This window comes from Saccopteryx leptura, chromosome 6, assembly GCF_036850995.1.
Source record: "Saccopteryx leptura isolate mSacLep1 chromosome 6, mSacLep1_pri_phased_curated, whole genome shotgun sequence".
In the NCBI taxonomy this organism is placed as follows: domain Eukaryota; kingdom Metazoa; phylum Chordata; class Mammalia; order Chiroptera; family Emballonuridae; genus Saccopteryx; species Saccopteryx leptura.
The window spans coordinates 140,846,864-140,861,447 of NC_089508.1; the positions used below are offsets into that span (position 1 = coordinate 140,846,864).

General features: G+C 36.4%; 1 protein-coding gene across 1 annotated transcript in view; it reads right to left on the reverse strand.

Annotated features, from left to right (window-relative positions):
* The window catches only part of SUGCT (succinyl-CoA:glutarate-CoA transferase), a 249,485-nt gene that overhangs the window by 97,030 nt on the left and 137,871 nt on the right, over positions 1-14,584 (reverse strand). The window contains exon 4 of the mRNA XM_066343682.1: positions 9,524-9,615. Coding sequence (XP_066199779.1) covers positions 9,524-9,615 — 92 coding nt within the window. The remainder of the gene's footprint in view (positions 1-9,523; positions 9,616-14,584) is intronic.

The window sequence follows — 14,584 nt, forward strand, 5'->3', positions numbered from 1 at the left end:
AAAAGCGTTCGTGCACAGATTTTAGAAGAAGAGTAAAGGTTGGCATAAGGTTATAGAACCATAGACTACATGTGAGGATGAAGAGCAAGAAGCCTGCGACACTGTGTCTACCCTGGGTTTGCAGAAGGTATAATAACAAAGAATAAACATCATCCAAAGGAGAGGAATTTGAAGAAAGTAGTAAATATTATACATGCATAATCTGAGTATTTCAAAAGAGCAATCCCAATCTATACTCCCTTTCTATATTGGTATTCTTGTATACTTAAAGGTTCTTTTTTTTCCTATAATATTTAAATAAACTATATTTACTTTAGTCTTCCCTTCTGGTTTTAGAAAAAAATTCCTTTTTTTAAAATTTCATTGGATTGTTTATAATTTGTAGACATTTCTATGGCATTTTTGGTGTTTATAAATCAACTCAGTATTATAGTTCCAGGCATGCCAGTGAACTACTGATGATCTATAATAAACCTTATTGATCACCAATTCTGCTAACATTAAATGGACAATTTAGAAAGATGGTAACAATAACAGCCTCTATAACAAGAACTACTAACCATTAAGAATCTTCATTCTCTAGGAGAACATATTTGCTAATAATATTTCTGAAAGAAGTTAATACCCAAAATTTATAAAGAACTCATATAAGTCAACACTAAAAAAACACAAACAGCCCAATTAAAAAGTGGGCAGAGGATATGAATGGATGCTTCTCAAAACAGAACATACAGATGGCCAACAGACATGAAACCATGCTCAATGTCACTAATCAACAGAGAAATGCAAATTGAAAACACCTTGAGACATCACCTCATACCTGTCAGAATAGCTATCATCAATAAATCAGCAAACAACAAGTGTTGGCACAGATATGGAGAAAAAGAAACCCTTGTGCACTGTTGGTGGGAATGCAGACTGATGTAGCCACCATGGATAAGAGAATAAAAGGCCTTCAAAAATTTAAAATGGAACTGCATTATGACCCAAGAATTCACTTTTGGGTATGTGTCTGAAGAAACCCAAAACACTAATTTGAAAAAATATATGTACCCTTATGTTCATTGTAGTGATATTTACAATGCCAAGATATATAATCAACCCAAGTGCCCATCATAGACGAGTGAATAAAAAGTGGTATTCCGTATACACTATGGAATATTACTCGGCCATAAAAAAGAATGAAATCTTATCATTTGTGACAGCATAGTTGGACCTACAGGATATTATGCTAAGTGAAATAAGTCAGTCAGAGAAAGACAAATAGCATATGATTTCACTTATTTGTGAACTCTACTGAAAACAAAATAAATGAACACACAAAAAAGAAGCAGACTCTCAGGTATAGAGAGAGAGGAGGATTGGGGGGCTGGGTAAAAAAGGTGAAGGGATTAAGCCAAGAAAAGAAACTCATAGCCTGACCAGGTGGTGGTGCAGTGGATAGAGCATCGGACTGGGATGCAGAGAACCCAGGTTCGAGACCCCGAGGTCGCCAGCTTGAGCACGGGCTCATCCGGCTTGAACAAAAAGCTCACCAGCTTGGACCCAAGGTAGCTGGCTTGAGCAAGGGGTAACTCGGTCTGCTGAAGGCCCTCAGTCAAGGCACATATGAGAAAGCAATCAATGAATAACTAAGGTGTTGCAACAAAAAACTGATGATTGATGCTTCTCATCTCTCTCCATTCCTGTCTGTCTGTCCCTATCTATCACTCTCTCTGACTCTCTCTCTGTTCCTGTAAAAAAGAAAAAAAAAAAAAAAGAAACTCATAGACACAGACAACAGTATAGAGATTACAAGAGGGAAAGATGGTAAGAGACACTAAAAGAGGGTAATGGGGGGATAAATGGTGATGGAAGGAGACTTGACTTAGGGTGGTGAATACACAATAAATATATAGGCAATGTACTGTATACCTGTAACCTACATAATTTTATTAATCAATGTCATCCCAATAAATTCAATGAAATAAAATAAAAAACAGACTCATAGATACAAAGAACAAACTGATGGTTAACAGATGGGAGGATGTTGGGGGACTGGATGAAAAGGGTGAAGAAATTAGTAAGTAGAATTGGTATTACCAAAATAGTAACAAGGATATAAAGTGTTACATAGGAAATATAGTTGATAAAATTTCAATAACTATGGAAGGTAACAGGTGGGTACTATACTTATTAAGAGATCACTTAATAAATTATATAAATGTTTTACCACTATACTTACCTCTGAAACTAATATAAAATAATGAATGTCAACTAAATTGAAAAAATTTTCAATTAAAAAAAGTCATTGATAGTAAAAGGCAAGCCATGACTAGGAGAAAATATCAACAATGTGTATGTCTACATATACTTGTATCTAGATTATAGAAAGAAGTCAATGAGAAAAAGACTAACACTCCAATTATATTTTTTAAATAAACAGAAATGACTGAAACATATAGTTCACAAAGATATCCAAATGGCCACTAAGCATGAGAAAAACATGCACATTATAACTCACCAGAAAAAATGCAAGTTCAAATCACAGTAAGATACTACTACAAACCTACCAAAATGACTAAAATTGAAAAGACTAACATTGTCAAGAATCAGTAAAGATAATTAAAATTCCCATACATTGCTGGTAGAATAACCTGTTTCCATTTTTGGAAAACTGGCAGTATACTAAAGCTAAATATGCATCTAACCTGTGATTTATTGGCTCCATTCAGGAGAAATGATTGTGTATGTCTAATAAAAGACATTCAAAAGAATGCTTATAAGATATTTATTCATAAGAGACAAGAACTGGAAACAGTTCAAATATTGATTGACAAAACAATGGAGAAATTGTGGTGTATTCATACAATGGAACAATATAGGGCAATTAAACACACTTCTGATACACACAATTGAATGAATTTAAAACATATTGCATTGTGCAAAATAAGCTACACATAAAAACGTTCATACCATAGAATACTATTTGTAGAAGATTAAGAATAGGAAGAACTAGTGTATAGTAGTAGAAGTCAATCTCTAACAGGAGGTGGTATTTCTGGGGAAGAGGTATAAAGGAACTCTTGTAGGTGATGGAAATGTGCTATCTCCTCAACTGGGGATGCTTATCAGGTGTATATATTTGTAAAACATCATTAAACCATACTCAAGATTGTTCACTTTCTTATATGTAAATTATACCTCATTTTTATGAGATTTTAAAAAGTTGAGAAATTATATTACCAATTGTATTTTTTTTTAAAGACGAAAGACTATTTTAGGCAATAAACACCCTGATATATATAGTTCCTGGCACTGTCCCTCAGAGATCTTTTTACTTGAACTTTATCTTTATTTTCTGTTAATGTTTGTTTTCCCCACTTAAGGATGATACACTTAATCTTCAATACTTGCCATAGTTCTCAGCATAAAGAGAGAATATGTGCAATAACCATTCATTCAATCAATGAATTAAGAAGTGGAAGATGCATCCATGTGAAAGAAATACAGTATATGGAAGTTTGCTTAATACATGTAAAGTGGATAAAATAATATTTGGCAAATAGTAACTGCTCAACCAATGTTGAATTAGGGAAAAAAATGCCCAAATTAGGGTAACACAAGACATAAAGTTACTGACTGATAAATGATAAGGTTGAATACACATTGTATGGTTATGCCTGTCAGAATGTAGCACAGTATATTAAAGGAGTGACAGTAATCCTCCACCTCAATTGTTTTGGTGTTAATTCATTTTAACATCTGAATATACAAAGTTAAAAGTTCCAGATCCTTTCATATATTCACAATTGAGTTCAGTGCTCTTAAATAAAACCACTCACAATAATGTCTCATACATAAAACAATTTTGGTAATATAGAGTAAAGAAAGATATAACAATACTCCATCTTCTCAGTGGATAGAAAGAAAACCAATACACTTGAATATTTTAAGAAAAGGCCAACACTTTATCTAAGACTGGTGAAAATAAAACAGAAAGAGAGTACAAAAAGGCCTTATATTTCAAGTCACTAAAATCCTGCCTGCTTTAAAATTAATAGAGGGAGACTTGACTTGAGGTAATGAACACACAATGCTATATACTGATGATGTATTGCAGAACTGTACACCTGAAACCTGTATAATTTTATTAACCAATGTCACCTCAATAAATTTAATAAAATTTTTTAAAAATTTAATAAAGAAATCAACAGAGCAGCAAAAAAATTAATAGAAAGAAGTAAGGACTGTAAAAAAAGACTTGAAGTCACTTGGCCTATTGCAGCGTTATTTTCTGAAGAATTACTTAATGAAAGTAATTTAGGGAAGAAACACCTACTGAATATATTTTTTTAAGACTATCATTCTTTAAAACCACATATAAAGAAAACAATAGGCCAATATCACTAATGAACATAGATGCAAAAATCCTCAACAAAATATTAATAAACCAAATTCAGTGATACATTAAAAAGATCATACACAATGATCAACTGGGATTCTGGGGATGCAAGGTTAGTACAATATTTGCAAGTCAATAAAGGTGATACATAAAATGAGGGATAAAAATTACATGGTCATATCAATAGATACAGGGAAAGCATTTGATAAAATCTAATACCACTTTATGATAAAAACTCTCAGCAAAGTGGGAATAGAAGAATCATTTCTTAATATAATAAAGGCCATATGTGACAGACCTATAGCCAACATCATATTCAATGGGCAAAAACAAAAAAGAACAAGCCTGGGAGGTCTTCTTTCACTGCTCTTATTCAACATAGTACTGGAAGTTCTAGGGCAGGGGTCCCCAAACTTTTTACACAAGGGGCCAGTTCACTGTCCCTCAGACCGTTGGAAGGCCGGACTATAAAAAAACTATGAACAAATCCCTATGCACACTGCACATATCTTATTTTAAAGTAAAAAACCAAACGGGAACAAATACAATATTTAAAATAAAGAACAAGTAAATTTAAATCAACAAACTGACCAGTATTTCAATGGGAACTATGCTCCTCTCACTGACCACCAATGAAAGAGGTGCCCCTTCCGGAAGTGCGGTGGGGGCCGGATAAATGGCCTCAGGGGGCCGCATGTGGCCCGTGGGCCGTAGTTTGGGGACCCCTGTTCTAGGGACAACAATCAGACAAGAAAAAGAAATAAAAGACATACAAATTGAAAAGAAACAAGGAAAACTATGACATGATTATACATAGAAAACCCTAAGAATCCATCACAAAACTACTAGATCTAAAACTTGAATTTGGCAAAGTAGCAGGGTACACAATTAATATTCAGAAATTGTTAGTATTCTTTTTTCTTATTTTTTTTTATTTTTTTTATTTTTTACAGAGACAGAGAGTGAGTCAGAGAGAGGGATAGACAGGGACAGACAGACAGGAACGGAGAGAGATGAGAAGCATCAATCATTATTAGTTTTTCATTGCGTGTTGCAACATCTTAGTTGTTCATTGATTGCTTTCTCACACGTGCCTTGACCATGGGCCTTCAGCAGACCGAGTAACACCTTGCTGGAGCCAGTGACCTTGGGTCCAAGCTGGTGGGCTTTTGCTCAAACCAGATGAGCCCGCGCTCAAGCTGGCGACCTCGGGGTCTTGAACCTGGGTCCTCTGCATCCCAGTCCGATGCTCTATCCACTGCGCCACCACCTGGTCAGGCAGTATTCTTATATACCAATAATAAATAATCCATAAAGAGAAAATAAGAAAACAATCCATTTACTAGTACAACAACAAAAATAACACACCTAGGAATAAATTTAATCAAGGAGGTAAAAGACCTGTACTTGCAAAATTATATGAAGAAAGAAATTAAAGAAGATATAATAAGTGGAAATACATATCATGTTCATAGATCAAAGAATTAACATCATTAAAATGCCCAGGCTAACTAAAGAAATCTATAAATTGACTGCAATTCCCATGAAATATAAATGACCTATTTCATATATGTAGAACAAATATTCCAAAATTTTACATGGAAACAGAAAGACCCCATATAGCCTCAGCAATCTTGAGAAAGAAGGTTACAGGTATCACAATACCTGATATCAAACTATATTACAAGGTCACTGTAATAAAAAATGCCTGGTACTGACATAACAACAGACATATAAATCAATGGAACAGAATAGAAAGCCCAGAAATATACAAATGCCTTTATGATTAATTAGTATCAATATTTGTCAAAGGAGGCAAAAGCATAATGGAGAAAAGAGGATCTCTTTAATATAGTAAATGATACTGGAAAAATTGGACAGGTACATGCAAAAAAAATGAAACTAGACTACCAAGTTACACTATACATGACAAAAGCTCAAAATTGATAAAAGACTTAAATGTAAGTTACAAAACCATAAAATACTAGAAGAAAATACAGGCAGTAAAATCTCAGACATCTCTAGTGACAATATTTTTGCCAATGTATCTACTTAGGTAAGGGAAACAAAGGAAAAACTAAACAAATGACTACATTAAACTAAAAACCTTTTGCACAGTGAAGGAAACCATCAACAAAATGAAAAGAAAACCCACTGCATGGGAGGCCATATTTGCCAATGTTACATCTGACAAGGGGTTAATATCCAAAATACAGTGTGTCCGTAAAGTCATGGTGCACTTTTGACTGGTCACAGGAAAGCAACAAAAGACGATAGAAATGTGAAATCTGCACCAAATAAAAGGAAAACCCTCCCAGTTTCTGTAGGATGATGTGGCAGCATGTGCACATGCACAGATGATGATTAACACCGTGTATGCAGCAGAACAGCCCATGGCCATGCCAGTCAAGATGTGGATGGTACAGAGGAAAGTTCAGTGTGCTCTGTGGCTCGCTAAATTCGAATCCGTGACCAAAGTGCACCGTGAATATCGATGTGTTTATAACGAAGTGCCACCACATAGGAATAACATTACTCGGTGGAATAAGCAATTGAAGGAAATCGGCAGTTTGGTGGAGAAACCCCGTTCTGGTAGGCCATCAGTCAGTGACGAGTCTGTAGAGGCTATACGGGATAGCTACCTACGAGCCCTAAAAAATCTGTGCGTGAGCCCACATCGAACTGCACTGAATAGGTATGAAATTGGGAGAGTTTCCTTTTATTTGGTGCAGATTTCACATTTCTATCATCTTTTGTTGCTTTTCTGTGACCGGTCAAAAGTGCACCATGACTTTACGAACACCCTGTATATAAAGAAGTTATACAACTCAACATTGGGAAGACAAATAATCCAATTAAAAAGTGGGGAGAGGATCTGAATAGACACTTTTCCAAAGAGGACATACAGACGGCCAATAGATCTATGAAAACATGCTCAAGGTCACTGTTCATCAAAAGATGCAAATTAAAACCACAATGTGATATTGCCTCACATCTGCCAAAATGCCTATCATCAATAAATCAATAAGCAAATGTTAGTGAGGATGTGGAGAAAAGAAAACCTGCATGCACTGTTAGTGGGAATGCAGACTGATGCAGGCACTGTGTAAAACAGTATGGGTTTCCTCAAAAAATTAAAAATAGGCCTGACCTGTAGTGATGCAGTGGATAAAGTGTTGTCCTGAAATGCTGAGGTCGCAGGTTTGAAACTCTGGGCTTGACTGGTCAAGGCACATATGAGAGTTGATGCTTCCTGCTCCTCCCTCCTTCTATCTTTCTCTCTCTCTTTCTCTCCCCTCTCTCTAAAACTGAATAAATAAAATCTATTAAAAAAATTAAAAAGAGAATTGCATTTTGACCCAGTATGTCCACTTCTGGTAATTAATTTGAAGAAATCCAAAACAATAATTCAAAAGAATATGTGCACCACTATGCTATGTTCATTGCAGCATTAGTATTTACAATAGCCAGTATTTGGAAGCAACCCAAGTATCCATCAGTAGATGAGTGGATAAAAATATTGCAGTACATTTACACAGTGGAATACTACATGGCCATAAAAAGAAGAAATCTTATCTTTTTTAACAGCATGGATGGACCTGGAGAGCATTATTCTAAGTGAATAAGCCAGTCAGAGAAAGACAAGTACCACATAATTTCACTCATATGTAGAATCTAGTAAACAAATTAAACTAACAAACAAAATAGAAACAGAGACAGGGATACACAGAACAGATTGACAGCTGTCAGAAAAGACGGGGGTTGGAGGACTGGATGACAGAAAGTGAAGGGATTAACCAAAAAACTGTATTTTCCATAGACACAGACAATAGTGCGGTGGTAAGCAGAAGGTAAGGGGGTGGGGGGAGGTGGAGGTGGGCAAAGCAGGAGTAAAATGGGGACAGAAAGAGACTCTGCTTTGGGTGACGGGTATAAGATGCAATGTGCTCATGATGTTTTATTGATTTGAACCTCCAAAACTTGCACCCCAATATATTCAATTTTTTTAAATGTCAAAAAAATTAAAAATTAAAAAATAAAATAAAAAAAGACTACCAATCTAATTTGTTTTGGAAATGGATGTATTTATTATTTTTATTTACTAGGCTTTCACATGCTTTTATTAAATTTTATTTAATTACATTCTTATTGTTTTCCTCAAGTGTACATTTTCTATAGTCTGATCTCACCAACCACATTTTGGATTTGGATCTCACCAACCATCTATACACATTTTAGGATTTTCCCAATCTGTCATCAATGGAGAGGGATTGTTATAAAATCAAATTAATCATTTCACTGTCAGACCCTAATGCATATAATAATCAGGCACAACTATACTTGAGGCATTAGCAACAAATTCTAAAATACATGACCACTCACAGTATTGCAGAGGGAAAAAGAAATCTTCCAGTATGAACACATACCAAACGAAGGCACTCTGATAGAAACAGACATATGATGTGGACAAGTCTAGTTAGCCATTCTACTTCACACAAGCAGTATTCCTAAATCACATGAAGGGGCTTATGCTAAACTTGAATAACATAATACATATGGGAAATGTGTTTACCACTCTACTGCTTCTTGCTAAAAAAGAATGTCATTGTCTGTGAGGTCAAATTGATATTTAGGCCATACTGACATTTTTAATGTCATTCACTTTCCCTGGATTTTTTCTAAAATTAACCCAGTTTAAACCTATGGCTCAGTAAAGATGAAACCCCTTTGAAATACCTGTGGAAAAATTGAATAGTTTACAGAAAGATACCTACCTCAGGCCTGACCAGGCAGTGGCGCAGTGGATAGAGTGTCGGACTGGGATGCAGAGGACCCGGGTTCGAGACCCTGAGGTCGCCAGCTTGAGTGCGGGCTCATCTGGTTTGAGGAAAAGCCCACCAGCTTGAACCCAAGGTCGCTAGCTCCAGCAAGGGGTTACTTGGTCTGCTGAAGGCCCGCGGTCAAGGCACATATGAGAAAGCAATCAATGAACAACTAAACAACGCGCAATGAAAAACTGATGATTGATGCTTCTCATCTCTCTCCGTTCCTGTCTATCCCTCTCTCTGACTCACTCTCTGTCTCTGTAAAAAATAAATAAAAATTAAAAAAAAAAAAAGAACAAAAAAAAATACCTACGTCAGGCTCTGTGATGTGCATCATCCCAGAAAGAGCAGAGGCCACAGTGTCATAACCAGCTCGCTGAGACAGTGGGTCTGTCTGACCATACCCTAAAACAGTAAGAGGAGACATACTCAGCACCACGAAAGGAGAACAGCAGTACAATAGTATGCTTAAAACCACTTGTACCCAGAAATTTTGCAGCATTTTGTTACTATTACAATTGATACTAATCTCTGAAGGAGGCAGTAAAAATTAACCGTGGTGTTACACCCCATAAGGTTGCATATGGGCCAGAAACATGCACAAATGTTTTGTCAGGCCTGAAGAATGTTTTGAAATGTTCTTATTTAGTATATAACATTTAAAAATCAGAAGATAGTTAAAAAACACAAATTTCTAGATTTTCTTGAAAAATCAGAAAATATATTAAGAACTAGGCCCATATTCTCACATGGCAACAGAGTTAAATAATAGCTCTTCCCTTAACAAAGAGCATAAATTCTCCAATTTGCTACAGTCTCCACCACTTAGTCCTTTATACCAGTGGTCCCCAATCTTTTTTGGGCCACGGACTGGTTTAATGTCAGAAAATATTTTCACGGACCAGCCTTTAGGGTGGGACAGATAAATGTATCACGTGACCGTGACAAGCAGCAAGAGTGAGTCTTAGATGGATGTAACAGAGGGAATCTGGTCATTTTTTAAAAATAAAACATCGTTCAGACTTAAATATAAATAAAACGGAAATAATGTAAGTTATTTATTCTTTCTCTGCAGACCGGTACCAAATGGCCCATGGACCAGTAGCAGCCCACAGCCCGGGGGTTGGGGACCACTGCTTTATACCTCAACCTGTTTCACTATTTAACTTCTAGACTCCAACAGGTATTTGCTACTCTTATTCTATACAAAACAATACACAAAGTAAAACAAAACAATCTCTCCCTAGGTTTTATCTCAAATATACAAAAAATATATAAATGATGATTAAAAATTTGAGTGTGAATGAAATGATTACATTTAACAGTGCTTTTTAGATTACAAGGAGACAGTAAAGGTATCACATTCTTTTTCCATCAGCAAAAATCAAGAGCACATAAGAAACATTTTCTCCTGCTCTCCTCAGTACTGGTGGTTATTATTGAATAATAAAGGTTATATTAGGAGTTACATGAATCTGTTTCCAAATCCCATGTGTCATCAGAAAGTAGCCAGATGAAGACCTTTTCATAACCATCAGCTATTGTCTGAAATTCCCTGCATACTCTGCTTTAGAAAGATCGGGAAAGGTGTGTATCAAGGTCTCTGCTTGCTCCCTTAGCCACTTGGAACATGCTCCATCTAGTTCACTCCATCTAATACACACTCACTCCCTCACATCCTCCAAGTCAGCACTGAAATGATGTCTCACCAGAGGGACCTTCCCTAAAGAGCTTTTATAAAAGAGCACTCTCACTTCTTACTCTTAACCACCCTCATCTGAGCATACTTGTCTTCATAGCCCTTTTAGCTGCAAGATATATAACATAGTTTTTACTGATTTATTTTGTCTCCTCTCTACTAAAATGTATACTCCAAGGATTTTTTTTTTCTATTCAATCCACTGTTGTATCCTCAGCATCTAGAATAGAATCCAGAAACATTTAATGCATGAATGAATGACTACTTGTTACATAAAAATAATTTTTCTAATAAACACAAATAATCCATTAAAAGTAAATTAATAAGGAAACCAAAGAGTTTCCTTCTATTTTGTTTTGTTTTGATCTTGATCAAAATGATGACATAGAAGACATTTTCCTCTTCTCATGGACACACTGAATGTAGAGCTGCACGTGGAGCTTCTCTCTAAGAGAAATCCATGATGAACTAGCTGAATGATTCCTACATATCGGGCAACAGAAAACAGCCACTTTGAAATTGGAAGGAAAGGCTGAGACAGATTCTCCTCATAAATCCCACTCCATGCACAGTGCTATACAATTATGAGGGAACCCCAAACTCCCAGATTCTTCGCAAGGAGTGAAGGGTTTCAACAGCACAGTTAGTGCCCTAATTTTGCAAGTTCCTACCCAAAGAATGGGACCCCAAAACAACTATCTCTGATAGCCAGCAGAGTTGGGGTCAAAAGAACTATAGCAAACAAAGAAATTGTTGAGACACAGGAGTACTAACTACAGCTATCCCCTGAGGGCTCCCATTCTTTCCCTGAAAAGGGTTTAACTGCATACTGTATAAGATGCTAACTGAGGATCCAGACACTAATTAACACACTTTTAGAGGCTGATTATGATCTTACCTAGAACCAAAAGTAACCACTGGGTGCATCTCCACTTTCTCTTTCCAGCTAACTCCAACAACAAAACTAGGTTACCAGCATCTCCCTGGAAGGAACATCTACTTCCACACATGTCCCATGTTGTAACTTCTGCAACTACTGCTAAGGGATGGGCCTCTGGATCATCTGGCTATGACTGCCAGCCAGGCTTTCTTAGCCCCACAGGACTTTAGAAAACAAACAAGCAGTTTTTTAACAGGCTAAGGAGCATACACACACACACACCTATATACCCAGGCTCAGTGCAGAAGGAAAAGGGAGTTATAAGCTTTTTCAGTTGTTGCTTAAGGGTCCAGCTAATCATCCTGCATCAAGGTGATGGATGACAACAATCTTCCCCTTTGGGACATTGCTGGGTCTTCTGAACACTTAACTACTGAGAAGCAGGAAGAACAATGACAGTGTCTTAGAGAATTACAAAGGTTTCAGAGGCAACCAGGAACTCAAGCTGGACTGACTGAAAAGATTCATCTCACAAAATCAGTCTGTAAAGACTGAAGAGGTGGTTAGTTTAATTAATATGCTAAAATCAACATAGAAAGTCAAGGAAAATGAAGAAATAAGGCAGTATGCTCTAAATAAAAGAACAAGATAGCCTGACCTGTGGTGGCACAGTGGATACAGCGTTGACCTGGAATGCTGATGTCACCAGTTTGAAACCCTGGGCTTGCCTGGTCAAACTAGAGTTGATACTTCCTGCTCTTCCCCTGCCCCTCAAATGACTAAATAAAATATTTTTAAGAAATTTTTTAAAAGCAAGGTAAATCTTCAGAAACTGATAATGAAATGGAGATAAGTGATTTATCTTATAGTTAAAAATAATGCTCAACAAGGCCAGGAAATAAATGCTGAGCAAAGTCAGAATTCTAACAAGAAAATATTACAAAGTACCAAACAGAAAGCACACAGCTGAAAAAAAAAGCTAACTAAACTGAAAAATTCAGTAGAAAAGTTCAAGAGCACACTAGATTGAATGGAAGAAAGAAGCAGTGAGTTAAAAGATAGGGCAGTAGAATTCATCCAGAAGAACAAAAAGAAAAATAATACTGAAAAGGAGTGCAGATAGCTTAAGGGACTTACAGGACATTAAATTGACCAATACATGCACTATATGGGTCCCAGAAGAAGAGAGAGAAAAGGGCGAAAGAAATAATGGCTGAAAACTCCCTTAACCTGTGGGGTGGGAGGTGGATAGGGACCAAATGTGATAAATCTGAAGATTCACATAAAGACATTATAACAAAATTTTTAAATGTTAAAGGCAAAAAGAGACACTTTAAAGCAGCAAAAGAAAAGCAATTTGTTACATACAAGGGAACCTTCATAAGACTAACAGCAGATTTTTTTAATAACCTTGCAGGCCAGAAGGGAGTGGAATAAGATATTCAAAGTGCTGAAAAAAAGCCTGCAAACTAAGAATACTCTATCCAACAAAACTTTCCTTCAGAATTGAGGGAGAGATAAAGAATTTCCAGAAAAACAGAAGCTGAAGGAGTATATAACCACTAGACCAGCCTTACAAGATATGTATAAGGAAGTTCTTCAAGCTAAATGATAGGATGCTTATTAGTAACATTAAAACATATGAAAGTATAAAACTCACTAGTAAAGTTAATATATGGTTAAATTCAGAATAATATTGTAATGGTGGTGGGTAAATCACTTACAACTCTACTGTGAAGATTAAAGGACAAAAGTATTAAGACTAGTTATAACTACACTATTAATGGGTACACAATATGCAAAAGGTGTATGTTGTGAGCAGAAGAAACAAAGGCAGCACTCTGACCAGGGGGAGAATGGCGAGGACCCATGTGTGGGATCCAGAGATGAGAACGCAGACTATGAGGGTCCCCTGGAGTCTCCCAACCTGCCGGTCGCAGAACTCCCAAACTTCTGCAAGGGCAGACACTTTGTCTCAGACAGGGCTCCTTGCAGACCACTGGAGGAGCTCAGGTGCTGCTTCACCACCTTCACTGGTGAGCTCAAGAACTACAGGAGCGACCTGGTCTGTGTGTGATCACTGTGCAGGAGAGGGACCCCAGCTCTGAGGAGAGACCCCTCGCTGGCTCCGTTTGTCCATGATAGATCTACAATTATAGTGAGAAGCAGAAGTTATTTCTTCACTAGTTCTACGGGGTGGTGCCCCAGGCCTGAAGTATGTGCTTGCGCATACATGCACACATTGGTGCATACACATATGTGAACTGACTTGGCTTGAGGAAATATGCATGTGCACACGTGTGTGTATACAGTTTTATCAATATCAATTATTCCTCAATAGGTCTGGGGAAAGAAAGAAACAAAACGTATGTAATACAAAGTCCCCAAATAAAATTATCACTTAATAGTAGAAATTAAAATAGTTCAAGATTAAACTATATTTGTCATTACTGATGGCAGGAAAGGTGTCAAAACATGTCTCTCCTTTATGGTTTATTATGAAAAGTTTCACACAAATAAAGGTAGAGAGAATTGTATAATAAATTGATCAACCAACATCAATAATTATTTACTCATAACCAATACTCTTTCCACTATACTTATTCTATTATTTTGGTTAAACTTATTATATGAAGAAAAAGGTAAAACAATTTTTTTAATACCAAAATGTCTTGATTCAGGAAATAACAACAAAATTATAGGCTCTGTCATGTTTTTCTCCCAGTTCCAGAAACAAATCTTGTAAATTTTGCGCTATTACTTTTCAATCTATAGAAAAGCAAAAATGGGATATA